The sequence below is a fragment of the Schistocerca americana genome, chromosome 11 (genome assembly GCF_021461395.2).
Source record: "Schistocerca americana isolate TAMUIC-IGC-003095 chromosome 11, iqSchAmer2.1, whole genome shotgun sequence".
Classification (NCBI taxonomy): Eukaryota; Metazoa; Arthropoda; class Insecta; order Orthoptera; family Acrididae; genus Schistocerca; species Schistocerca americana.
Window position 1 is genome coordinate 196,177,580 of NC_060129.1, and position 26,766 is coordinate 196,204,345.

Genomic DNA, 26,766 nt, shown 5'->3' on the forward strand with positions numbered 1-26,766 from the left:
CAGGTTCGAATCCTGCCTCGGGCATGGATGTGTGTGATGTCCTTAGGTTAGTTAGGTTTAACTAGTTCTAAGTTCTAGGGGACTGATGACCTAAGATGTTAAGTCCCATAGTGCTCAGAGCCAACTAACTCTCATGACTACTACACGTTGTGTGTAAAGCAAATCTGATTTTCATCTGCATACCACGTTTTCCACTGGAAAACGTGTCTGATATATTCTATACGACACTTGTGATGGCATGTGCGTCACATGACAGGAGTATGTTGTCGACCCACCTAATTTGTACACTTGGTGAATGGGTAAAAAGATTCTTCTACGTTTAGACTAGAAGAAGGGATCGGTTGGTAGGACACATTCTGAGGCATCAATGGATCACCAGTTTAGTACTGGAGGGCAGCGTGGAGGGTAAAAATCGTAGAGGGAGACCAAGAGATGAATACACTAAGCAGATTCAGAAGGATGTAGGTTGCAGTAGGTACTGGGAGATGAAGAAGCTTGCACAGGATAGAGTAGTATGGAGAGCTGCATCAAACCAGTCTCAGGACTGAAGACCACAACAACAACAACAACAACACATATGGTTCTTATGAAAGACTGAAAACTAGTAGTGTAAGTGACTGAAGGATGGAGGGTACCAAGAGGGGGGGCACTTGACTCCCCCCTCGAGTACAGAGTTTTTATTCATTACAGAACTCTTACACACTTTTGCAAGTAATTTCTGTGATTCTGCAGAAGCTCTCGTTTAGCCTACTGTAGCCTTGTGTGGCTGATCGCAGGGAAATAATACAGGGTGGCACACAGAAAACCAGCCCCGAGTACAGACTGCTCGCCAACTACGGACGACGTGTTGCCCGTTACGAGCAGATACAACAAACAGACAAACATGTAATAATTAGGCACTGAAGAAATAACGAGCTAATGCAAGCAACAACGGTGAAACAATCGATGACGATGTGTAGAGAGCTGGAGAAGAGAAGATGAAAATCTCACGCGACGCGCATGGGCTATAGCACATGTAGTCTCGTAAACCTGTTGGTGGCTGTTTCCCAACTTAATAGACCACAAGCGTCTTGTATAAAATTCTTCACTTTGACTTCCACTACATAGCTATGCTACGTTGTAAATAATAATCGTATACACCCTATATATACTTCACGTTGTCTCTGAGTTCGTAGGCGAAGTAGACTTTATTGAAGCATAAAATAAAATGTGGTTCTGTCATTATATTTGCGACACACGCTTAGTAAAAATTAGGTTTTTATGTTGCATTATTAAAGTTAATGCAGCAACAATAATAATAATAATAATAATTAAGTTCGCAGTAATAAAGTTTTTGGTTTGAAAGCTCCTTCTGAAGAAATGTTTTTGAGGTAATAAGTAAATACGATTTTATGGCAATCTATGTCTTTTCAAATCGAGAGGCACCGCTTTTGCTACTGAGCCAAAATGACCCAAAACCCACTTTTTTTTCCAAAGAAACCAAACTAGCAGGTAATGCAAATTGGAAACAACAAAACTTAAAAATAATTAGAGCCTTCCAAAATGTAGTGTTTTGTATACAAAAGATACACGAAAATCGTTTTATATGAATTTTCTTACACTAAAAAATAAGCAAATTATTGAAAGTTGGTTGCTAAATCAAGTCGATGAAACAAAAAAAATATATGAATAAAAAAAACTTGCCTTGTTATAAGTATGTCTTCTGCTATTCATCGATATAATGAAGTGAGCTGATATGCTCTTTTGTTACCTGAAAGATGTACCTATTACATACAACGTAATTTTTATGTAATTTACGTAACTATAAAATACTATTCGATTACCAGTCATGGACGACGAATAGCCAGACCCAAGTGCAAGAACAGTTTGGAACACATGTAAACTGGGCGAGCGCAGTGAACGAAATGAACAACTGGATACTGAACTGACTAGGAGCAGTCGGCAGTGGAACTGAGACAGGTGGTCGTGCGAAGAACGGCGAGTGCGGCCGAGGGAGGCCGAGACTGAGGCGAGCACGCGACCGAGGCTCAAACGAGAACTGGCCAAGTGACTGCCGTGACCGAAGTGAACTAGTGAACTATGGACCGATCGTTCCTCGTTCCCGGGAACTATAAGTAGACCGCCGCGACAGAAGTGAACTATGGACCGATCGTTCCTCGTTCCCGGGAACTTATAAGTAGACCGCCGCGACAGAAGTGAACTATGAACTGATCGTTCCTTGGAATTCGTTCCTCGGTCCTTTCGTTCATCTTGGTGAACCGTTCCTTTGCACCTGTTCATTCGCAAACTACCCAGCTCTACACCCTACGGATATGCAGCACGTAACGATCCCATGGATCGAGGGCACTGGGTCCCGAACCAGTGTTGAGGAACTAGTCTACCTGATGCTTCTGACAGTACTGCGGGCACTGTATCCGGCAATGACGAAAAGGACTTCACGAGGAAATCGGTCACATTGTCAGCATGCCAACATCCCGACAAGACAACGTGCCACGAAGTTGGAAGAGAAGTAACTGAGATCGGCACCTACTCAATGAAACAGTTTCCGAGACTGTCCACTGTCTCGGTACGAGTGGACACAGAAACGTGGATTTGAAAAAGTTACAGTGAATCGTGGAATTGGCTTTATGCTTCAAATTTTCTGAACGCATCTGCAATAATCATCAGCTGACTGATGTCACTGACCGGTCTGATGATGAAATGTTTAAACTTAATGAAACCATAAATTTCCAGAATGAGATTTTCACTCTGCAGCAGAGTGTGCGCTGATATGAAACTTCCTGTCAGATTAAAACTGTGTGCCGGACCAAGACTCGAACTCGGGACCTTTGCCTTTCGCGGGCAAGTTCTCTACCGCGGCTAGTTCTGCAAGGTTCGCAGGAGAGCTTCTTTGTTTTTGGAAGGTAGGAGACGAGGTACTGGCAGAAGTAAAGCTGTGAGGACGGAGCGTGAGTCGTGCTTGGGTAGCTCAGCCGGTAGAGCACTTGCCTGCGAAAGGCAAAGGTCCCGAGTTCAGGCCTCGGTCCGGCACACAGTTTGAATCTGCCACGAAGTTTCATATCAGCGCACACTCCGCTGTAGAGTGAAAATCTCATTCTGGAAACATCACCCAGGCTGTGGCTAAGCCATGTCTCCTCAATATCCTTTCTTTCAGGAGTGCTAGTTCTGCAAGGTTCGCAGGAGAGCTTCTGTAAAGTTTGGAAGGTAGGAGACGAGGTACTGGCGGAATTAAAGCTGTGAGGACGGGGCGTGAGTCGTGCTTGGGTAGCTCAGCCGGTAGAGCACTTGCCTGCGAAAGGCAAAGGTCCCGAGTTCAGGCCTCGGTCCGGCACACAGTTTGAATCTGCCACGAAGTTTCATATCAGCGCACACTCCGCTGTAGAGTGAAAATCTCATTCTGGAAACATCACCCAGGCTGTGGCTAAGCCATGTCTCCTCAATATCCTTTCTTTCAGGAGTGCTAGTTCTGCATGGTTCGCAGGAGAGCTTCTGTAAAGTTTGGAAGGTAGGAGACGAGGTACTGGCGGAATTAAAGCTGTGAGGACGGGGCGTGAGTCGTGCTTGGGTAGCTCAGCCGGTAGAGCACTTGCCTGCGAAAGGCAAAGGTCCCGAGTTCAGGCCTCGGTCCGGCACACAGTTTGAATCTGCCACGAAGTTTCATATCAGCGCACACTCCGCTGTAGAGTGAAAATCTCATTCTGGAAACATCACCCAGGCTGTGGCTAAGCCATGTCTCCTCAATATCCTTTCTTTCAGGAGTGCTAGTTCTGCAAGGTTCGCAGGAGAGCTTCTGTAAAGTTTGGAAGGTAGGAGACGAGGTACTGGCGGAATTAAAGCTGTGAGGACGGGGCGTGAGTCGTGCTTGGGTAGCTCAGCCGGTAGAGCACTTGCCTGCGAAAGGCAAAGGTCCCGAGTTCAGGCCTCGGTCCGGCACACAGTTTGAATCTGCCACGAAGTTTCATATCAGCGCACACTCCGCTGTAGAGTGAAAATCTCATTCTGGAAACATCACCCAGGCTGTGGCTAAGCCATGTCTCCTCAATATCCTTTCTTTCAGGAGTGCTAGTTCTGCATGGTTCGCAGGAGAGCTTCTGTAAAGTTTGGAAGGTAGGAGACGAGGTACTGGCGGAATTAAAGCTGTGAGGACGGGGCGTGAGTCGTGCTTGGGTAGCTCAGCCGGTAGAGCACTTGCCTGCGAAAGGCAAAGGTCCCGAGTTCAGGCCTCGGTCCGGCACACAGTTTGAATCTGCCACGAAGTTTCATATCAGCGCACACTCCGCTGTAGAGTGAAAATCTCATTCTGGAAACATCACCCAGGCTGTGGCTAAGCCATGTCTCCTCAATATCCTTTCTTTCAGGAGTGCTAGTTCTGCAAGGTTCGCAGGAGAGCTTCTGTAAAGTTTGGAAGGTAGGAGACGAGGTACTGGCGGAATTAAAGCTGTGAGGACGGGGCGTGAGTCGTGCTTGGGTAGCTCAGCCGGTAGAGCACTTGCCTGCGAAAGGCAAAGGTCCCGAGTTCAGGCCTCGGTCCGGCACACAGTTTGAATCTGCCACGAAGTTTCATATCAGCGCACACTCCGCTGTAGAGTGAAAATCTCATTCTGGAAACATCACCCAGGCTGTGGCTAAGCCATGTCTCCTCAATATCCTTTCTTTCAGGAGTGCTAGTTCTGCATGGTTCGCAGGAGAGCTTCTGTAAAGTTTGGAAGGTAGGAGACGAGGTACTGGCGGAATTAAAGCTGTGAGGACGGGGCGTGAGTCGTGCTTGGGTAGCTCAGCCGGTAGAGCACTTGCCTGCGAAAGGCAAAGGTCCCGAGTTCAGGCCTCGGTCCGGCACACAGTTTGAATCTGCCACGAAGTTTCATATCAGCGCACACTCCGCTGTAGAGTGAAAATCTCATTCTGGAAACATCACCCAGGCTGTGGCTAAGCCATGTCTCCTCAATATCCTTTCTTTCAGGAGTGCTAGTTCTGCAAGGTTCGCAGGAGAGCTTCTGTAAAGTTTGGAAGGTAGGAGACGAGGTACTGGCGGAATTAAAGCTGTGAGGACGGGGCGTGAGTCGTGCTTGGGTAGCTCAGCCGGTAGAGCACTTGCCTGCGAAAGGCAAAGGTCCCGAGTTCAGGCCTCGGTCCGGCACACAGTTTGAATCTGCCACGAAGTTTCATATCAGCGCACACTCCGCTGTAGAGTGAAAATCTCATTCTGGAAACATCACCCAGGCTGTGGCTAAGCCATGTCTCCTCAATATCCTTTCTTTCAGGAGTGCTAGTTCTGCATGGTTCGCAGGAGAGCTTCTGTAAAGTTTGGAAGGTAGGAGACGAGGTACTGGCGGAATTAAAGCTGTGAGGACGGGGCGTGAGTCGTGCTTGGGTAGCTCAGCCGGTAGAGCACTTGCCTGCGAAAGGCAAAGGTCCCGAGTTCAGGCCTCGGTCCGGCACACAGTTTGAATCTGCCACGAAGTTTCATATCAGCGCACACTCCGCTGTAGAGTGAAAATCTCATTCTGGAAACATCACCCAGGCTGTGGCTAAGCCATGTCTCCTCAATATCCTTTCTTTCAGGAGTGCTAGTTCTGCATGGTTCGCAGGAGAGCTTCTGTAAAGTTTGGAAGGTAGGAGACGAGGTACTGGCGGAATTAAAGCTGTGAGGACGGGGCGTGAGTCGTGCTTGGGTAGCTCAGCCGGTAGAGCACTTGCCTGCGAAAGGCAAAGGTCCCGAGTTCAGGCCTCGGTCCGGCACACAGTTTGAATCTGCCACGAAGTTTCATATCAGCGCACACTCCGCTGTAGAGTGAAAATCTCATTCTGGAAACATCACCCAGGCTGTGGCTAAGCCATGTCTCCTCAATATCCTTTCTTTCAGGAGTGCTAGTTCTGCAAGGTTCGCAGGAGAGCTTCTGTAAAGTTTGGAAGGTAGGAGACGAGGTACTGGCGGAATTAAAGCTGTGAGGACGGGGCGTGAGTCGTGCTTGGGTAGCTCAGCCGGTAGAGCACTTGCCTGCGAAAGGCAAAGGTCCCGAGTTCAGGCCTCGGTCCGGCACACAGTTTGAATCTGCCACGAAGTTTCATATCAGCGCACACTCCGCTGTAGAGTGAAAATCTCATTCTGGAAACATCACCCAGGCTGTGGCTAAGCCATGTCTCCTCAATATCCTTTCTTTCAGGAGTGCTAGTTCTGCATGGTTCGCAGGAGAGCTTCTGTAAAGTTTGGAAGGTAGGAGACGAGGTACTGGCGGAATTAAAGCTGTGAGGACGGGGCGTGAGTCGTGCTTGGGTAGCTCAGCCGGTAGAGCACTTGCCTGCGAAAGGCAAAGGTCCCGAGTTCAGGCCTCGGTCCGGCACACAGTTTGAATCTGCCACGAAGTTTCATATCAGCGCACACTCCGCTGTAGAGTGAAAATCTCATTCTGGAAACATCACCCAGGCTGTGGCTAAGCCATGTCTCCTCAATATCCTTTCTTTCAGGAGTGCTAGTTCTGCAAGGTTCGCAGGAGAGCTTCTGTAAAGTTTGGAAGGTAGGAGACGAGGTACTGGCGGAATTAAAGCTGTGAGGACGGGGCGTGAGTCGTGCTTGGGTAGCTCAGCCGGTAGAGCACTTGCCTGCGAAAGGCAAAGGTCCCGAGTTCAGGCCTCGGTCCGGCACACAGTTTGAATCTGCCACGAAGTTTCATATCAGCGCACACTCCGCTGTAGAGTGAAAATCTCATTCTGGAAACATCACCCAGGCTGTGGCTAAGCCATGTCTCCTCAATATCCTTTCTTTCAGGAGTGCTAGTTCTGCATGGTTCGCAGGAGAGCTTCTGTAAAGTTTGGAAGGTAGGAGACGAGGTACTGGCGGAATTAAAGCTGTGAGGACGGGGCGTGAGTCGTGCTTGGGTAGCTCAGCCGGTAGAGCACTTGCCTGCGAAAGGCAAAGGTCCCGAGTTCAGGCCTCGGTCCGGCACACAGTTTGAATCTGCCACGAAGTTTCATATCAGCGCACACTCCGCTGTAGAGTGAAAATCTCATTCTGGAAACATCACCCAGGCTGTGGCTAAGCCATGTCTCCTCAATATCCTTTCTTTCAGGAGTGCTAGTTCTGCAAGGTTCGCAGGAGAGCTTCTGTAAAGTTTGGAAGGTAGGAGACGAGGTACTGGCGGAATTAAAGCTGTGAGGACGGGGCGTGAGTCGTGCTTGGGTAGCTCAGCCGGTAGAGCACTTGCCTGCGAAAGGCAAAGGTCCCGAGTTCAGGCCTCGGTCCGGCACACAGTTTGAATCTGCCACGAAGTTTCATATCAGCGCACACTCCGCTGTAGAGTGAAAATCTCATTCTGGAAACATCACCCAGGCTGTGGCTAAGCCATGTCTCCTCAATATCCTTTCTTTCAGGAGTGCTAGTTCTGCATGGTTCGCAGGAGAGCTTCTGTAAAGTTTGGAAGGTAGGAGACGAGGTACTGGCGGAATTAAAGCTGTGAGGACGGGGCGTGAGTCGTGCTTGGGTAGCTCAGCCGGTAGAGCACTTGCCTGCGAAAGGCAAAGGTCCCGAGTTCAGGCCTCGGTCCGGCACACAGTTTGAATCTGCCACGAAGTTTCATATCAGCGCACACTCCGCTGTAGAGTGAAAATCTCATTCTGGAAACATCACCCAGGCTGTGGCTAAGCCATGTCTCCTCAATATCCTTTCTTTCAGGAGTGCTAGTTCTGCAAGGTTCGCAGGAGAGCTTCTGTAAAGTTTGGAAGGTAGGAGACGAGGTACTGGCGGAATTAAAGCTGTGAGGACGGGGCGTGAGTCGTGCTTGGGTAGCTCAGCCGGTAGAGCACTTGCCTGCGAAAGGCAAAGGTCCCGAGTTCAGGCCTCGGTCCGGCACACAGTTTGAATCTGCCACGAAGTTTCATATCAGCGCACACTCCGCTGTAGAGTGAAAATCTCATTCTGGAAACATCACCCAGGCTGTGGCTAAGCCATGTCTCCTCAATATCCTTTCTTTCAGGAGTGCTAGTTCTGCATGGTTCGCAGGAGAGCTTCTGTAAAGTTTGGAAGGTAGGAGACGAGGTACTGGCGGAATTAAAGCTGTGAGGACGGGGCGTGAGTCGTGCTTGGGTAGCTCAGCCGGTAGAGCACTTGCCTGCGAAAGGCAAAGGTCCCGAGTTCAGGCCTCGGTCCGGCACACAGTTTGAATCTGCCACGAAGTTTCATATCAGCGCACACTCCGCTGTAGAGTGAAAATCTCATTCTGGAAACATCACCCAGGCTGTGGCTAAGCCATGTCTCCTCAATATCCTTTCTTTCAGGAGTGCTAGTTCTGCAAGGTTCGCAGGAGAGCTTCTGTAAAGTTTGGAAGGTAGGAGACGAGGTACTGGCGGAATTAAAGCTGTGAGGACGGGGCGTGAGTCGTGCTTGGGTAGCTCAGCCGGTAGAGCACTTGCCTGCGAAAGGCAAAGGTCCCGAGTTCAGGCCTCGGTCCGGCACACAGTTTGAATCTGCCACGAAGTTTCATATCAGCGCACACTCCGCTGCAGAGTGAAAATCTCATTCTGGAAACATCACCCAGGCTGTGGCTAAGCCATGTCTCCTCAATATCCTTTCTTTCAGGAGTGCTAGTTCTGCAAGGTTCGCAGGAGAGCTTCTGTAAAGTTTGGAAGGTAGGAGACGAGGTACTGGCGGAATTAAAGCTGTGAGGACGGGGCGTGAGTCGTGCTTGGGTAGCTCAGCCGGTAGAGCACTTGCCCCCGAAAGGCAAAGGTCCCGAGTTCGAGTCTCGGTCCGGCACACAGTTTTAATCTGCCAGGAAGTTTCATATCAGCGCACACTCCTCTGCACAGTGAAAATCTCATTCTGGAAACATCCCCCAGGCTGTGGCTAAGCCATGTCTCCTCAATATCCTTTCTTTCAGGACTGCTAGTTCTGCAAGGTTCGCAGGACAGCTTCTGTAAAGTTGGGAAGGTAGGAGACGAGATACTGGCAGAAGTAAAGCTGTGAGGACGGGGAGTGAGTCGAGCTCGGGTAGCTCAGTCGGTAGAGCACTTGCCCGCGAAAGGCAAAGGTCCCGAGTTCGAGTCTCGGTCCGGCACACAGTTTTAATCTGAAAGGAAGTTTCAAACCATAAATTGTCATTAATGTGTATACTGAGCAAGAGACAAACCCCCTGTTGTGGAATAATCAACTGTTGTCCTTCCTGGGTTGTCAGTGGGGTGAGGTATATCTGTCAGAGGCACCTGAGCTTTGAAGAAACGCTGGCAGGTGTAAAGCACTTCACCATGTTGCTGGAACAAATTGCACCACCCGCTTACCAACTGTAGCGAGGTAAGATACAGTTTATTTTTTTTTTTGGTTCAACAAGACGGTGCCTCTTCACATTACCATCACGATGTGCAGTAATTTCTGCACGAAACATGTATCGAGAGGCAGATAAGCCGATGAACTGTGTCGAGTTTCCACCCACATCTCCCAATCTAACACCATTCTAAGACTTCTTGCTGTGGGGAACTCTGGAGAACACAGTATACGCCACAAAGACACACATGCTGGATGATGAGATACAGGTGATTGTCACTGCCTGCGAATCCATTCTGACGGAAACCGCGACACGTGTCGATCTGCTCCGAGCACTGCAGATGCCGTGCTGCTGCCAATGGAGCAGATTTTGAACATCTTTAACAGTGAAACATCGTCAGCAATTGCATGAAGATCTATGGGACTTAAAAATTCACAGTTTTTGTTATTTTTGTTAGAGTTATTAAAGTTACAACCAGTGTAAATACCTTTCTGGGTCTCCCTGTACATACACGGTGACAGATGCTAGCAAGAAAAGAGTAGTATTACATTTTTGTCCCCTCTATTCAACCACAAGATGGAAGAGGTACTGAAGATGTTAGCAAAATGCTAACTTCATACAACAATTAAAATCTCAAGATGAAAAATTAAAGGCTCAAGCTGATGACTAAATATGAACATATAACAATGAAAATAAACAATTTTTGACAATATAATGTAACAGAATAGATATAAAAATCTGCTCAGCAAGCGACAGCAGGAAAACGGATATAAAAAAGGTTTTACATATGTAAGCTTTCGGAGCCAGTGATTCCTTCTTCTGGCAGAAAATTTGAAGAGGAAGCAAAAAGGGTGAAGGGAAAGGACAAATAATGCAGAACCCCGTGTCAGGGGAGACTTAGGAGACAGGATGAGTTTCTCAGAACTCTTCAGGTGGAAGCTAGCACTCGGTTCTCGCCACCCACCTGGTCTTAATTTCTCAGCATTTCTTCCCAGTAATTACCAGATGGCAGTTATAAGAGTCAAGGGGCATGAAAGGGAAGCAGTTGTTGGGAAGGGAGTGAGACAGGGTTGTAGCCTCTCCCCGATGTTATCCAATCTGTATATTGAGCAAGCAGTAAAGGAAACAAAAGAAAAATTCGGAGTAGGAATTAAAATCCATGGAGAAGAAATAAAAACTTTGAGGTTCGCCGATGACATTGTAATTCCGTCAGAGACAGCAAAGCACTTGGAAGAGCAGCTGAGCAGAATGGACAGTGTCTTGAAAGAAGGGTATCAGATGAACATCAACAAAAGCAAAACGAGGATAATGGAATGTAGTCGAATTAAGTCGGGTGATGCTGAGGGAATTAGATTAGGAAATGAGGTGCTTAAAGTAGTAGATGAGTTTTGCTATTTGGGGAGCAAAATAACTGATGATGGTCGAAGTAGAGAGGATATAAAATGTAGACTGGCAATGGCAAGGAAATCATTTCTGAAGAAGGGAACAAGACATATCTGGTGTCTTATATCACTCCAACTGCACACCACCCACACCATTATAGAGCCTCCACCAGCTTGGAACAGTCCCCTGCTGACATGCAGGGCCCACGCATTCATGAGATTGTTTACAAACTTGGACACGTCTATCCGCTCAATACAATTTGAAATGTGACACAGCTGATCAGGCAACATTTCTCCAGTAATGTCGGTGTTGACAGGTCCAGGTCATAAAGCTTTGTTTTGTGCTACCATCGAGGGTACAAGAGTGGGCCTTCAGCTCCGAATGTCTATATCAATGGTGTTTCGTGAAATGGTTCGAACACTGACATTTGTTGATGGCCAAGCACTTCTACCGTATCAACCTTCGTCGTCGACGTTGTCGTTGTTGCCGTCAGGCACCGTTATACCAAGAGAAAAGGCGCGTCGATCTTAGAGCATGAGATACGGTAACCTTAAGTCATTGACAACACACAACGGTCACGGTAGCACCTGATTCCAGAATAGATGCAGTAGTTAAGATCTACCAACTAGCCCATCTTTACCAGGTCCCCAAAACTTAACTCGTAACGAGATCCCTTCGATGCAAATTGTCATAAAGATCGTCTATAAAGGCTTCGTACAACGAGAAGAAATGTTACGGTTTATGGAATAATAACAGATACGACCAAACTGTCTTGTCTCTTCTGTTTTATTTAACGTAACTTTGTTCACAGTTTTATTTCGCATTCACCACTCATTCACACTGTGATGTGGAGTATATGCGAGTGCCCGAACCTTGACTCCCAAGTTCCATCGAAACCCTTTGATGAACAGTTTTGGTTGCTCGACACCAACAGCCAATGACAATGATACAGTATTTTGTAATTGACTCTTCTAATTTAGCCACCGCCTCCAAGAATGTTTGTTAGGCGTAAGACAATTACACCCTTTTCTCTCCGATCTGCAATTATTAAGACTTCGCGTAAAAGTTAACATTTTTCTGATAATTTGGAGCCCGCTCTCCGCGATATAAAAAAAAAAGAAAAATAATGGTCCCAATACTGCGTCCCTTGTGAGATGGGTATAGATTTATCCCGGAATTGACCGCCCTGTAGGTGTACTCAATTTAATGACCACACTTCGCTATCTGCGATTTCATGTAACTGAATGTCCTTTCGTTACTCTGATTGTATACCGTAGTTATTTAAAACTCGCCCCTATATTTTTTCACTATGCACAATTAGCACTTCTGTACTTGTTTATTTCTAAGAGTAAACGAAAAAAATGACGCCGTATCATCGGCTTCGTCGATATAAAGCAAAACACCTCAATATGCCCAATTTTACCTCTTCTTATAGGATCGGCTACCTTACTCATTAATTTACTACATATTATTTCCAAATCTTAACAAATCGCGCGGCGTGCATTTTTAACAACAGCTTTACACTCGCCCAGCCTCTATTCGTGCAATATTATATGTAAATATACAGACAGGACCGAAAGATCGATCTCTCTACCGTAACCAATAGAGGCAAATACGCTATTCAAGCTCCGTTACATCTATCTTGACTCGTATTGTTACACACTGAAATCTGCAGCAATTTGCAGAAGGGTCGCCCTTCTGTCATGTTGAATGATACTCTTCAGTCGTCGTCGGTCCTGTTCTTGCGAGATCTTTTTCTGACCACAGCAATGTCAGAGGTCCGACGTTTTACCGAATTCCTGATATTCACGGTACACTCGTGAAACGGTCATATGGCAAAATTCCCATTTCATTGCTACCTCGTAGACGGTGTGTCCCGTCGCTCGTGCGTCGACTACGACACCACATTCGAGCCATTGTAGCAGCAGTGAATGATCTAAGAACTGCACCACACACTTGCCGTCTTATATAGGCTATGCCAACTGCAGCGCCGTATTCTGCCTGTTTACATATCTCCGTATTTGAATACGCATGCCTGTACCATTTTGTTTCACGTCCGAATGTACATATGCAGAGTGAAGTGACAAATGAAAATTTGCACTAAGGACGGGATTCTAATGATGGTCTCTCGCTCACTAGGCAGGTGCGGTAACCACTACACTACCCCAGCACAGTGCCTCGAGTTTCATGTCGTTTTTGGAAACCCAGAATCTACTCTGTAGGAATCAACATGGATTCCGGAAACAGCGATCGTGTGAGACCCAACTCGCTTTATTTGTTCATGAGACCCAGAAAATATTAGATACAGGCTCCCAGGTAGATGCTATTTTACTTGACTTCCGGAAGGCGTTCAGTACAGTTCCGCACTGTCGCCTGATAAACAAAGTAAGAGCCTACGCAATATCAGACCAGCTGTGTGGCTGGATTGAAGAGTTGTAAGCAAACAGAACACAGCATGTTGTTCTCAATGGAGAGACGTCTACAGACGTTAAAGTAACCTCTGGCGTGCCACGGGGGAGTGTTATGGGACCATTGCTTTTCACAATATATATAAATGACCTAGTAGATAGTGTCGGAAGTCCCATGCGGCTTTTCGCGGATGATGCTGTAGTATACAGAGAAGTTGCAGCACTAGAAAATTGTAGCGAAATGCAGGAAGATCTGCAGCGGATAGGCACTTGGTGCAGGGAGTGGCAACTGACCCTTAACATAGACAAATGTAATGTATTGCGAATACATGGAAAGAAGGATCCTTTATTGTATGACTATATGATAGCGGAACAGACACTGGTAGCAGTTACTTCTGTAAAATATCTGGGAGTATGCGTATGTAACGATTTGAAGTGGAATGATCGTATAAAATTAATTGTTGGTAAGGCGGGTACGAGGTTGAGATTCATTTGGAGAGTCCTTACAAGGGAACCTCCCCATCGCACCCCCCTCAGACTTAGTTATAAGTTGGCACAGTGGATAGTCCTTGAGAAACTGAACACAGATCAATTGAGAAAACAGGAAGAAGTTGTGTAGAACTGTGAAAAAATAAGCAAAATATACAAACTGAGTAGTTCAAAGGAAGATAAGCAACAATAAGAACGATAGGAACGCAGGAGCGCCGTGGTCTCGTGGTAACGTGAGCAGCTGCGGAACGAAAGGTCCTAGGTTCAAATCTTCCATCAAGTGCAAATTTTAATTTTTTATTTTCAGTTTATGTGACAAACTCTTATGTTTTCATCACTTTTTTGGGAGTGACTATCACATCCACAAGAAAACCTAAATCGGGCAAGGTAGAAGAATCTTTTTACCCATTCGCCAAGTGTACAAGTTAGGTGGGTCGACAACATATTCCTGTCATGTGACGCACATGCCGTCACCAGTGTCGTATAGAATATATCAGATGAGTTTTCCTGTGGAGGAATCGGTTGACCTATGACCTTACGATCAAATGTTTTCGGTTCCCATTGGAGAGGCACGTCCTTTCGTCTACTAATCGCACGGTTTTGCAGTGCGGTCGCGAAACACAGACACTAAACTTATTACAGTGAACAGAGATGTCAATGAACGAACGGACAGATAATAACTATGCAAAAATAAAGAAAGTAAAATTTTCAGTCGAGGGAAGACTTGAACCAAGGATCTTTCGTTCAGCAGCTGCTCACACTACCACGGGACCACGGCGCTTCTAAACACACTTCGACCATGATGTTGCTTATGTGACCCATGGACTACTCAGTTTGTATATTTTGCTTATTTTTTCACAGTTCCACACAACTTCTTCCTGTTTTATCAATTGATCTGTGTTCAGTTTATGAAGGCCTATCCACTGTGCCAACTTATAACTAAATCTGAGGGGGGTGCGATGGGGAGGTTCCCTTGTTAGAAAATGTAGTCCATCAACAAAGGAGGTGGCTTACAAAACACTCGTTCGACCTATACTTGAGTATTGCTCATCAGTGTGGGATCCGTACCAGGTCGGGTTGACGGAGGAGATAGAGAAGATCCAAAGAAGAGCGGCGCGTTTCGTCACAGGGTTATTTGGTAAGCGTGACAGCGTTACGGAGATGTTTAGCAAACTCGAGTGGCAGACTCTGCAAGAGAGGCGCTCTGCATCGCGGTGTAGCTCGCTGTCCAGGTTTCGAGAGGGTGCGTTTCTGGATGAGGTATCGAATATATTGCTTCCCCCCTACTTATACCTCCCGAGGAGATCACGAGTGTAAAATTAGAGAGATTCGAGCGCGCACGGAGGCTTTCAGACAGTCGTTCTTCCCGCGAACCGTACGCGACTGGAACAGGAAAGGGAGGTAATGACAGTGGCACATAAAGTGCCCTCCGCCACACACCGTTGGGTGGCTTGCGGAGTATAAATGTAGATGTAGATGTAGATGCCTTCGCACAACTGCAAGGACTTTCCTAGCACACTGAACAGACAAGTGCATACAGAGTTTGTTCCGCATACCTTCAGTGCTAACAAATTTTTATTCAGGGTTAGATAGAGCAGCAATCAGTCGTAGAATTGTTCTTATTGTTGTGGTCTTCAGTCCTGAGACTGGTTTGATGCAGCTCTCTATGCTACCCCATCCTGTGCAAGTCTCTTCATCTCCCAGTACTTACTGCAACCTACATCCTTCTGAATCTGCTTAGTGTGTTTATCCCTTAGTCTCCCTCTACGAGTTTTACCCTCCACGCTGCCCTCCAATGCTAAATTTGTGATCCCTTGATGTCTCAGAACATGTCCTACCAACCGCTCCCTTCTTCTGGTCAAGTTGTGCCACAAACTTCTCTTCTCCCCAATCCTATTCAATACTTCCTCATTAGTTATGTGATCTACCCATCTAATCTTCAGCATTCTTCTGTAGCACCACATTTCAAAAGCTTCTATTCTCTTCTTGTCCAAACTATTTATCGCCCATGTTTCACTCCCATACATGGCTACACTCCATACAAATACATTCAGAAACGACTTCCTGACATTCAAATCTACACTCGATGTTAACAAATTTCTCTTCTTCAGAAACACTTTCCTTGCCATTGCCAGTCTACATTTTATATCCTCTGTACTTCGACCATCATCAGTTATTTTGCTCCCCAAATAGCAAAACTCGTAGAATTAAGTTGCTTTAATATGACATTTATAGTCACACCGCACATCAGATTTCGACCTGTGTCAGGTCATTATCAATGCTAAAACAAACACAACAGTATATATTGCAATGTGATTTACAAAAGTTATAAGTCCATCACATCGTAGTGTTTTAATGTTAACATTACATACCAGTGCAGAATTGTAGCAGTTGTTCGTGCTCAAGTGAATGTTTACACAGTTCAACCATTACTGTCGTAAAAGTTATAAGTCCATCACATCGTAGTGTTTTAATGTTAACATTACATACCAGTGCAGAATTGTAGCAGTTGTTCGTGCTCAAGTGTATGTTTACACAGTTCAACCATTACTGTCGTAAAATTATATGTTCGTTTCACTGTACACATTGGTTTTGCATGTGGCGCCCTCTATGAGCTGCGCCTGAAGTTCACAGTTTTGACGACATTTTTTTTTTTTTTTAATATTTATGTTGTATGCTAACTAAGTAGTAACATGAAATTATTACGTAAAATTACCATTCTTTTTCTCATGTCTGTAATGTGATAGATGTTTAAAATTGCTATAGCACGTAACAGTGACAGATTACGCCTCATGAGCTAAAATTAATTATAAAACTTATATGGCTACGTTAAGTACGTTATAGGAAGCATTGCATATTTTGTCGTGTTGGGACCTGTCTTAACTTAATTAGTTGTTACTTGACTAAAGATGTAACGTGAACTTTATTTACAAAATGCACTTTGTTGGCACTAGTAGCGCTTGTAAGCATCATTTCAATATGCCTACGACTGATTGCTGCTCTATCTAACCCAATATAACTACAGTCGTTGCATGCACCCACCCCATGGAGGGCAACCAGACGAATTTTTATTCAGTCTGCATACAAACATCACAGATGTCTGAGACTTGAAAAGTTGTCTGGGAGCATATGGTTTCATTTGACTATAGTACCTACACTCGGGTTTCAACCAGGAACTACCACTTCGTTCAATGCTGAAGTGCTGGACCGATACAGTCGGAGAGCCTCTGTAATGCTGTTCACATTTGAGGGGAATACTAAGTGGGCTGAGGCACACTAGGGCAGTCCGTGCAGCTCTGCAAATCCACTGTGCCAGGGTGGCGTAGCGGTCGGCGCATCTGCCTAGTCAGCAGGAGACACGGGTTCGAATCCCGGCCTAGCTACTAATTTCCATTTGTTACTTCAGTCTGCATATACAGGGTGGTCCATTGATAGTGACCGGGCCAAATATTTCACGAAATAAGCATCAAACAAAAAAACTACAAAGAACGAAACTCATCTAGCTTGAAGGGGGAAACCAGATGGCGCTATGGTTGGCCCGCTGCCATATGTCAAACCGGTATTAACTGCATTTTTTAAAATAGAAACCCTATTTTTTTTTACATATTCGTGTAGTGCATAAAGAAATATGAATGTTTTAGCTGGACAACTTTTCTCACTTTGTGATAGATGGCACTGTAGTAGTCACAGACGTAAATATGTGGTATGACGTAACATTCCGCCAGTGCGGACGGTATTTGCTTCGTGATACATTACCCGTTTTAAAATGGATCGTTTACCAATTGCGGAAAAGGTCGATATCATGTTGATGTACAGCTATTGCGATCAAAATGCCCAACGGGCGTGTGGTATGTATGCTGCTCGGTATCCTGGACGACGTCATCCAAGTGTCCGGACCGTTCGCCGGATAGTTAAGTTATTTAAGGAAACAGGAAGTGTTCAGCCACATGTGAAACGTCAACCATGACCTGCAACAAATGATGATGCCCAAGTAGGTGTTTTAGCTGCTGTCACGGCTAATCCGCACATCAGTAGCAGACAAATTGCGCGAGACTCTGGAATCTCACAAACGTCGGTGTTGAGAATGCTACATCAACATTGATTGCACCCGTACCATATTTCTATGCACCAGGAATTGCATGGCGACGACTTTGAACGTCGTGTACAGTTCTGCCACTGGGCACAAGAGAAATTACGGGACGATGACAGATTTTTTGCACGCGTTCTATTTAGCGACGGAGCGTCATTCACCAACAGCGGTAACGTAAACCGGCATAATATGCTCGATTGGGCAACGGAAAATCCACGATGGCAGCGACAAGTGGAACATCAGCGACCTTGGCGGGTTGATGTGTGGTGCGGCATTATGGGAGGAAGGATAATTGGCCCCCATTTTATCGATGGCAGACTAAATGGTGCAGTGTATGCTGATTTCCCACCTAATGTTCTACCGATGTTACTACAAGATGTTTCAGTGCATGACAGAATGGCGATGTACTTGCAACATGATGGATGTCCGGCACATAGCTCGCATGCGGTTGAAGCGGTACTGAATAGCATGTTTCATGACAGATGGATCGGTCGTCGAAGCACCATACCGTGGCCCGCACGTTCACCGGATCTGACGTCCCCGGATTTCTTTCTGTGGGGAAAGTTGAAGGATATTTGCTATCGTGATCCGCCGACAACGCCTGACAACATGCGTCAGCGCATTGTCAATGCATGTGCGAACGCTACGGAAGGCGAACTACTCGCTGTTGAGAGGAATGTCGTTACACGTATTGCCAAATGCATTGAGGTTGACGGACATAATTTTGAGTATTTATTTCATTAATGTGGTATTAACAGGAAATCATGCTGTAACAGCATGCGCTCTCAGAAATGATAAGTTGACAAAGGTACATGTATCACATTGGAACAACGTAACTACATTCTGCATTTTAATTTAAAAAACCTACCTGTTACCAAGGGTTCGTCTAAAATTGTGACCCATGTCTTTGTGACTATTACAGCGTCATCTGTCACAAAGCGAAAAAAGTGGTCCAACTAAAACAGTCACATTTCTTTAGGTACTACACGAATAAGTAATAAAAAATGGAGGTTCGTATTTAAAAAAAACCGCAGTTGATATCTGTTTGACCTACGGCAGCGCCATCTAGCGGGCCAACCATAGCGCCACCTGGCTTCCCCCTTCAAGCTAGACGAGTTTCGTTCTTTGTAGTTTTTTCGTTTGACGCTTATTTCGCGAGATATTTGGCCCGGTCACGATCAATGGACCACCCTGGATACATCACAAATCTTTGAGAACTGAAAAGATTGCTGGAACCATAGAATTTCATTTGGTCTTAACCCTACGGAGTGAGAGAGTACAAAGAATTATAATGAATTTGAGATTAATAAAAATGTGAGATGACACACAGGTTTTGGAGAGTCCAGTCACATTAGAAGGTACCGTGCAGTCCTCGTACCTGGTGCAGAGCGGATAGGACGGTCGCGCCTCGCCGCCTGCGGTCTCCGGCAGCTGCCGGTACTCCGCCGGGCTCGTGTAGGGCGTGTCGTGTTGCCGGCGGCGGTGTTCGCGCCGGCAGAGGTGCGGATGCGCTCGGCGCGCGGTCGCCGCCACCGCGAGACCCCTGCAGGTCGGTCTCTTCACGTGCCGGCAGCAGAATTTCCCATTCTCGAACATCTCGCCACACTGCGGGTCTGCAAATGGCAAATGTAGGAACTGTACAGTGGGCAGGTAGTTTGACCGTACACAGAGACACTCATCTCCGTTGTAACGTCTCTTAGCAAAAGACATACACTCCTGGAAATGGAAAAAAGAACACATTGACACCGGTGTGTCAGACCCACCATACTTGCTCCGGACACTGCGAGAGGGCTGTACAAGCAATGATCACACGCACGGCACAGCGGACACACCAGGAACCGCGGTGCTGGCCGTCGAATGGCGCTAGCTGCGCAGCATTTGTGCACCGCCGCCGTCAGTGTCAGCCAGTTTGCCGTGGCATACGGAGCTCCATCGCAGTCTTTAACACTGGTAGCATGCCGCGACAGCGTGGACGTGAACCGTATGTGCAGTTGACGGACTTTGAGCGAGGGCGTATAGTGGGCATGCGGGAGGCCGGGTGGACGTACCGCCGAATTGCTCAACACGTGGGGCGTGAGGTCTCCACAGTACATCGATGCTGTCGCCAGTGGTCGGCGGAAGGTGCACGTGCCCGTCGACCTGGGACCGGACCGCAGCGACGCACGGATGCACGCCAAGACCGTAGGATCCTACGCAGTGCCGTAGGGGACCGCACCGCCACTTCCCAGCAAATTAGGGACACTGTTGCTCCTGGGGTATCGGCGAGGACCATTCGCAACCGTCTCCATGAAGCTGGGCTACGGTCCCGCACACCGTTAGGCCGTCTTCCGCTCACGCCCCAACATCGTGCAGCCCGCCTCCAGTGGTGTCGCGACAGGCGTGAATGGAGGGACGAATGGAGACGTGTCGTCTTCAGCGATGAGAGTCGGTTCTGCCTTGGTGCCAATGATGGTCGTATGCGTGTTTGGCGCCGTGCAGGTGAGCGCCACAATCAGGACTGCATACGACCGAGGCACACAGGGCCAACACCCGGCATCATGGTGTGGGGAGCGATCTCCTACACTGGCCGTACACCACTGGTGATCGTCGAGGGGACACTGAATAGTGCACGGTACATCCAAACCGTCATCGAACCCATCGTTCTACCATTCCTAGACCGGCAAGGGAACTTGCTGTTCCAACAGGACAATGCACGTCCGCATGTATCCCGTGCCACCCAACGTGCTCTAGAAGGTGTAAGTCAACTACCCTGGCCAGCAAGATCTCCGGATCTGTCCCCCATTGAGCATGTTTGGGACTGGGTGAAGCGTCGTTTCACGCGGCCTGCACGTCCAGCACGAACGCTGGTCCAACTGAGGCGCCAGGTGGAAATGGCATGGCAAGCCGTTCCACAGGACTACATCCAGCATCTCTACGATCGTCTCCATGGGAGAATAGCAGCCTGCATTGCTGCGAAAGGTGGATATACACTGTACTAGTGCCGACATTGTGCATGCTCTGATGCCTGTGTCTACGTGCCTGTGGTTCTGTCAGTGTGATCATGTGATGTATCTGACCCCAGGAATGTGTCAAAGTTTCCCCTTCCTGGGACAATGAATTCAAGGTGTTCTTATTTCAATTTCCAGGAGTGTATTATGAAATAAAGAGAAAACATTGTGTGTCATGTTTTGTTCTTGTATCAAATTATGTTCTGTTTTTTTTTTTATTTATTTGAGATAATATCTGTGTCGGCGAGTACTGAAACCGCCACAGACGATACTTATTAAATATCAAACAAAGATGAGAATGTGTGACTAGTATAAATAATACAGAACGAACATGAATTTCTCTGTCGTCTTCTTGGAGTTACGTGAGTAGGATAGCCTGTGACAGTATAGTGTAAGCTAGCGTAGCATTCTTTTGTCAAGATTGAGAGACGTACGCCATTACGTACTCATTGTAAAGGTGTGTAATAATTAACATATTTAAATGTTTTGAATAGTTACTTAGTGAAACCTTGCATTATGATTTGTAATAAGCTTGCCTGGTATATTATCCCATCCCTTTAAGACATTTTCAGTTATTTAGATATTATTCGTGGTGCAGAGCTGCGCTACGAACGAACGAGCCGCTGCCGCGGCGCATTCAAACTGCATTAAATGAAATCTATCATACCGCAAAGAAGCGGGAAGGTAATAGTGAAATAAAATTATTTCTTTCAGCTTTCGGACTTGCAGAGCAGAGCAGCAGATTTTATGATGTGTTTTGCAGGTTGACGCGAGCTGCTGATAATATATTACTAACAGTACAAAAAGATAATTTACCTTCATAACATAAAAGAAATCTTGCTGTGCTTAGCTCTGGTCTGGCAAACCTTATAGTAAAAACGTCTTTTTCTCCGATAATAGTCTCATGTTCTTGTGCTAGTCGTGGTACTTATTGGTGTTTTACTGTTAACAAAAATCCACTGCAAAATTTTGATGTTGAACAATCATTGCGAACTGTAACATCAGTATTCATAACAAAGTAATTTTCATTAACCTTTTTGATAACTATAAAGTAGGGAAGATATGTTGAAATTTATAGTGAGTTACAGTAACGAAAAAATGTTCCTTTAATAGACAGCCAGATCCAGAAGAATAAGAACATAATATTTTTCTTTTTGTTGAAAATTATGGTCCCAAGAAAGTCACGGCACAGCATCACTAAAAGGTATTTCGGGGCTCTTTTCGTAGTAACATATTTCATTTAATATACGAGTTGTTACGCGAGTAATAGTAAAAGAAAGCAAGTAATAAAAGAGCCAGCGAAGTGCAATGTAATATCTTGCAGGGCAGAGAAATAATATTGGTTTATCAGCCGAACTGTGGTGTTGTGTCATTGCAATGTTCCAATGTGTTTCCTGCTCACCGTCTTCAGGCAGTTGAATGAAATGGACAGTGTCTTCAAAGTAGGATATAAGATGAACATCAACAAAAGCAAAACGAGGATAATGGAATGTAGTCGAGTTAACTCGGGTGATGCTGAGGGAATTAGATTAGGAAATGAGACGCTTAAAGTAGTAAAGGAGTTTTGCTATTTGGGGAGCAAAATAACTGATGATGGTCGAAGTAGAGAGGATATAAAATGTAGACTGGCAACGGTAAGGAAAGCATTTCTGAAGAAGAGAAATTGGTTAACATCCAGTATTCATTTAAGAGTTAGGAAGCCGTTTCTGAAAGTATTTGTATGGAGTGTAGCCATGTATGGAAGTGAAACGTGGACGATAAATAGTGTGGACAAGAAGAGAATAGAAGCTTTCGAAATGTAGTGCTACAGAAGAATGCCTGTTGTCTGGCGCTTTCTGGTAACTGCTCAAGCGAACCTAAACACGCTCAAAGAACAGGACTTCCAGAAAATGTTTGACCAGTGGCAGAAGCACACATGGCGGGTGGGAACTACCACGAGTCTGATGGTCACCGTTGGTCCAAAGGTACGGCATTCGACAGATGGCAGCACCAGTCCTGAAAATTTTGGATAGCACCTCGTGCGTAGGTGTAGAACATTCAATTTTCTGCCAGTGACGAGTGTAGGAAAAGGGAAGGAGACGGTGTCGAGTGCAGCCAGTGCATCGCTGGCCGCGGTACCCACCGAGCGTCCAGTAGTTGCAGTACTTGCCACTGGCGTCGCCACGCCCCCGTCGCACTTTGACGAAGCACTTGCCAGACCACAGGCAGCAGCGTATCGAGTTCTGCCAGATCTTCTTGTTGCGTCTGAAGTAGGGGAAGCGGCTCACGAGGTAGGTGAAGATTTCCCACAGCGTCAGTCTCCTGCCGGACAAACAAAATCACACGTCACAATCTGGATCGTCCAAAGGACACCTCGAACTGAATGTAGCGGGACTTTGAATTTCGCCGCACTACACTCGTTCCCTCGGACATAAATTACAACGTCGCAGCGGTACGAGCGCTCGACGGCAGAGAAAATATATAAGAAAATAAAGGCACTAAAATTGTAACTCTATTTGTTTTCTATCCATCTTTTCGTCTCTGGAGAGCGGAAGCTTAACTTACTTATTAGCTTAGTCTCGGTCGGATTAAGACGAAAAAACTTATTAATGTGCAGACGCATTGTGCAAGTTTGTGTGAAATTTGGAGGATGTGAAGCAGCAACATAAAATACACTCCTGGAAATGGAAAAAAGAACACATTGACACCGGTGTGTCAGACCCACCATACTTGCTCCGGACACTGTGAGAGGGCTGTACAAGCAATGATCACACGCACGGCACAGCGGACACACCAGGAACCGCGGTGTTGGCCGTCGAATGGCGCTAGCTGCGCAGCATTTGTGCACCGCCGCCGTCAGTGTCAGCCAGTTTGCCGTGGCATACGGAGCTCCATCGCAGTCTTTAACACTGGTAGCATGCCGCGACAGCGTGGACGTGAACCGTATGTGCAGTTGACGGACTTTGAGCGAGGGCGTATAGTGGGCATGCGGGAGGCCGGGTGGACGTACCGCCGAATTGCTCAACACGTGGGGCGTGAGGTCTCCACAGTACATCGATGTTGTCGCCAGTGGTCGGCGGAAGGTGCACGTGCCCGTCGACCTGGGACCGGACCGCAGCGACGCACGGATGCACGCCAAGACCGTAGGATCCTACGCAGTGCCGTAGGGGACCGCACCGCCACTTCCCAGCAAATTAGGGACACTGTTGCTCCTGGGGTATCGGCGAGGACCATTCGCAACCGTCTCCATGAAGCCGGGCTACGGTCCCGCACACCGTTAGGCCGTCTTCCGCTCACGCCCCAACATCGTGCAGCCCGCCTCCAGTGGTGTCGCGACAGGCGTGAATGGAGGGACGAATGGAGACGTGTCGTCTTCAGCGATGAGAGTCGCTTCTGCCTTGGTGCCAATGATGGTCGTATGCGTGTTTGGCGCCGTGCAGGTGAGCGCCACAATCAGGACTGCATACGACCGAGGCACACAGGGCCAACACCCGGCATCATGGTGTGGGGAGCGATCTCCTACACTGGCCGTACACCACTGGTGATCGTCGAGGGGACACTGAATAGTGCACGGTACATCCAAACCGTCATCGAACCCATCGTTCTACCATTCCTAGACCGGCAAGGGAACTTGCTGTTCCAACAGGACAATGCACGTCCGCATGTATCCCGTGCCACCCAACGTGCTCTAGAAGGTGTAAGTCAACTACCCTGGCCAGCGAGATCTCCGGATCTGTCCCCCATTGAGCATGTTTGGGACTGGATGAAGCGTCGTCTCACGCGGTCTGCACGTCCAGCACGAACGCTGGTCCAACTGAGGCGCCAGGTGGAAATGGCATGGCAAGCCGTTCCACAGGACTACATCCAGCATCTCTACGATCGTCTCCATGGGAGAATAGCAGCCTGCATTGCTGCGAAAGGTGGATATACACTGTACTAGTGCCGACATTGTGCATGCTCTGTTGCCTGTGTCTATGTGCCTGTGGTTCTGTCAGTGTGATCATGTGATGTATCTGACCCCAGGAATGTGTCAATAAAGTTTCCCCTTCCTGGGGCAATGAATTCACGGTGTTCTTATTTCAATTTCCAGGAGTGTACATTGCATTTAATATCAAGACGATTTTGATTTGTATAAATTAGCGATTCCTGGACGGTTGCAAGATTTCGGAGCAGCTACTACTTTTCACGCAGAAATGAAGGAGGAGATTTTTGAAGACCTGGACGCCGCACGAAAGAAGACATGTTAACCTGGTAAAGGATGGACTCTTATCAACGCCATTTCCCCCCCTGTTAATCACATTTTGTTATTCTCTGTTCTCTTTCAAATAATTTTTGTAGTGCAAATTGGTTTGACTTTTGCTCAGAAACGCCACAAGGACCACCCCCAACAATAGCTTTTCCGAATCACCAAGTCCGATAACTTTTCTGTAATACGAAGTCCGATTTGCATTTCATTCTTTCCCTTTCTCACGGTCACTAACGATTTTAAAACCCCCTTTTTATTCACCATTTCTTCCCACATTTTCAATCTTTCCTTTTCTTCTCTTCTCTTTTTCTTTTTTATTAAGCACTACATGAAACCAGGAGCAGAGCGCACCTTTTCTGCACTTATGCTATGTGTGCCCGAGAATTCCCTGTACCCCTCTTGATGTTAGACAGCTGGGGAAATAAATACAGGGTGACACAGAATAACGGGAAGAATAACGGGAGTGTTTGAACTGAGTAGTGGCAATCACGGGCAGGTAGCAACACCTAGGTTCGCGACTGTTAGTTAGTAAACAGTCTGCCATTTCAGCAACCGTGGATCAGTGGAACGGACAACAGCTTGAGTTAGGCATAAAATATTTTACAAAAACAATGATAGTTTGGTAGCGGCACACAGAGCGTTTTGACGTTTTCATAATTTAGGACGTCACGATGCTGTTGTAACGCCAGAAATGCATATCCTCCTATTTCCATCTATTGAACGATATGTGTGTGTGTGTGCGCGCGAGTGTATACCCATCCTTTTTTCCCCCTAAGGTAAGTCTTTCCGCTCCCGGGATTGGAATGACTCCTTACCCTCTCCCTTAAAACCCACTTCCTTTCGTCTTTCCCTCTCCTTCCCTCTTTCCTGACGAAACAACCGTTTGTTGCGAAAGCTAGAATTTTGTGTGTATGTTTGTGTTTCTATCGACCTGCCAGCGCTTTCGTTCGGTAAGTCAAATCATCTTTGTTTATATATATATAAAAACAAAGATGATGTGACTTACCAAATGAAAGTGCTGGCAGGTCGACAGACACACAAACAAACACAAACATACACACAAAATTCAAGCTTTCGCAACAAACTGTTGCCTCATCAGGAAAGAGGGAAGGAGAGGGAAAGACGAAAGGATGTGGGTTTTAAGGGAGAGGGTAAAGAGTCATTCCAATCCCGGGAGCGGAAAGACTTACCTTAGGGGGAAAAAAAGGACGGGTACACACACACACACACACACACACATCCTTCCACACATATACAGACACAAGCAGACATATTTAAAGACAAAGAGTTTGGGCAGAGATCCCCCAAACTCTTTGTCTTTAAATATGTCTGCTTGTGTCTGTATATGTGTGGATGGATATGTGTGGATGGATATGTGTGTGTGTGTGTGTGTGTGTGTGCGAGTGTATACCCGTCCTTTTTTCCCCCTAAGGTAAGTCTTTCCGCTCCCGGGATTGGAATGACTCCTTACCCTCTCCCTTAAAACCCACATCCTTTCGTCTTTCCCTCTCCTTCCGTCCTTTCTGATGAGGCAACAGTTTGTTGCGAAAGCTTGAATTTTGTGTGTATGTTTGTGTTTGTTTGTGTGTCTGTCGACCTGCCAGCACTTTCATTTGGTAAGTCACATCATCTTTGTTTTTATATATATTTTTCCTACGTGGAATGTTTCCCTCTATTATAACTATATATATATATATATATATATATATATATATATATATGCATTTATGTCGATGTACAATTGATTTGTTTTGTAAATATTATTTGTATTTTTTCGCTGGGTCTGGCCTAGGGAAAACTATGCTATCGAACCATTACATCGATAGGTCGTGTGGAGAAGCAAAGTGTTTAGGATCTTTGGTAGTGTTAACTCTGCCTCGTGGAGTGCGGGCAGAGAGAGAGAGAGAGAGAGAGAGAGAGAGAGAGAGAG

The 26,766-nt window shown here is 46.5% G+C and overlaps 1 protein-coding gene across 1 annotated transcript in view; it reads right to left on the bottom strand.

The window, feature by feature from the left end:
• Positions 1-26,766, bottom strand: part of LOC124553544 — a 233,507-nt gene that overhangs the window by 67,878 nt on the left and 138,863 nt on the right. The window contains exons 9-10 of the mRNA XM_047127391.1: positions 22,734-22,912; positions 19,003-19,237 (exon numbers count right to left, since the gene is read on the bottom strand). Coding sequence (XP_046983347.1) covers positions 19,003-19,237; positions 22,734-22,912 — 414 coding nt within the window. The remainder of the gene's footprint in view (positions 1-19,002; positions 19,238-22,733; positions 22,913-26,766) is intronic.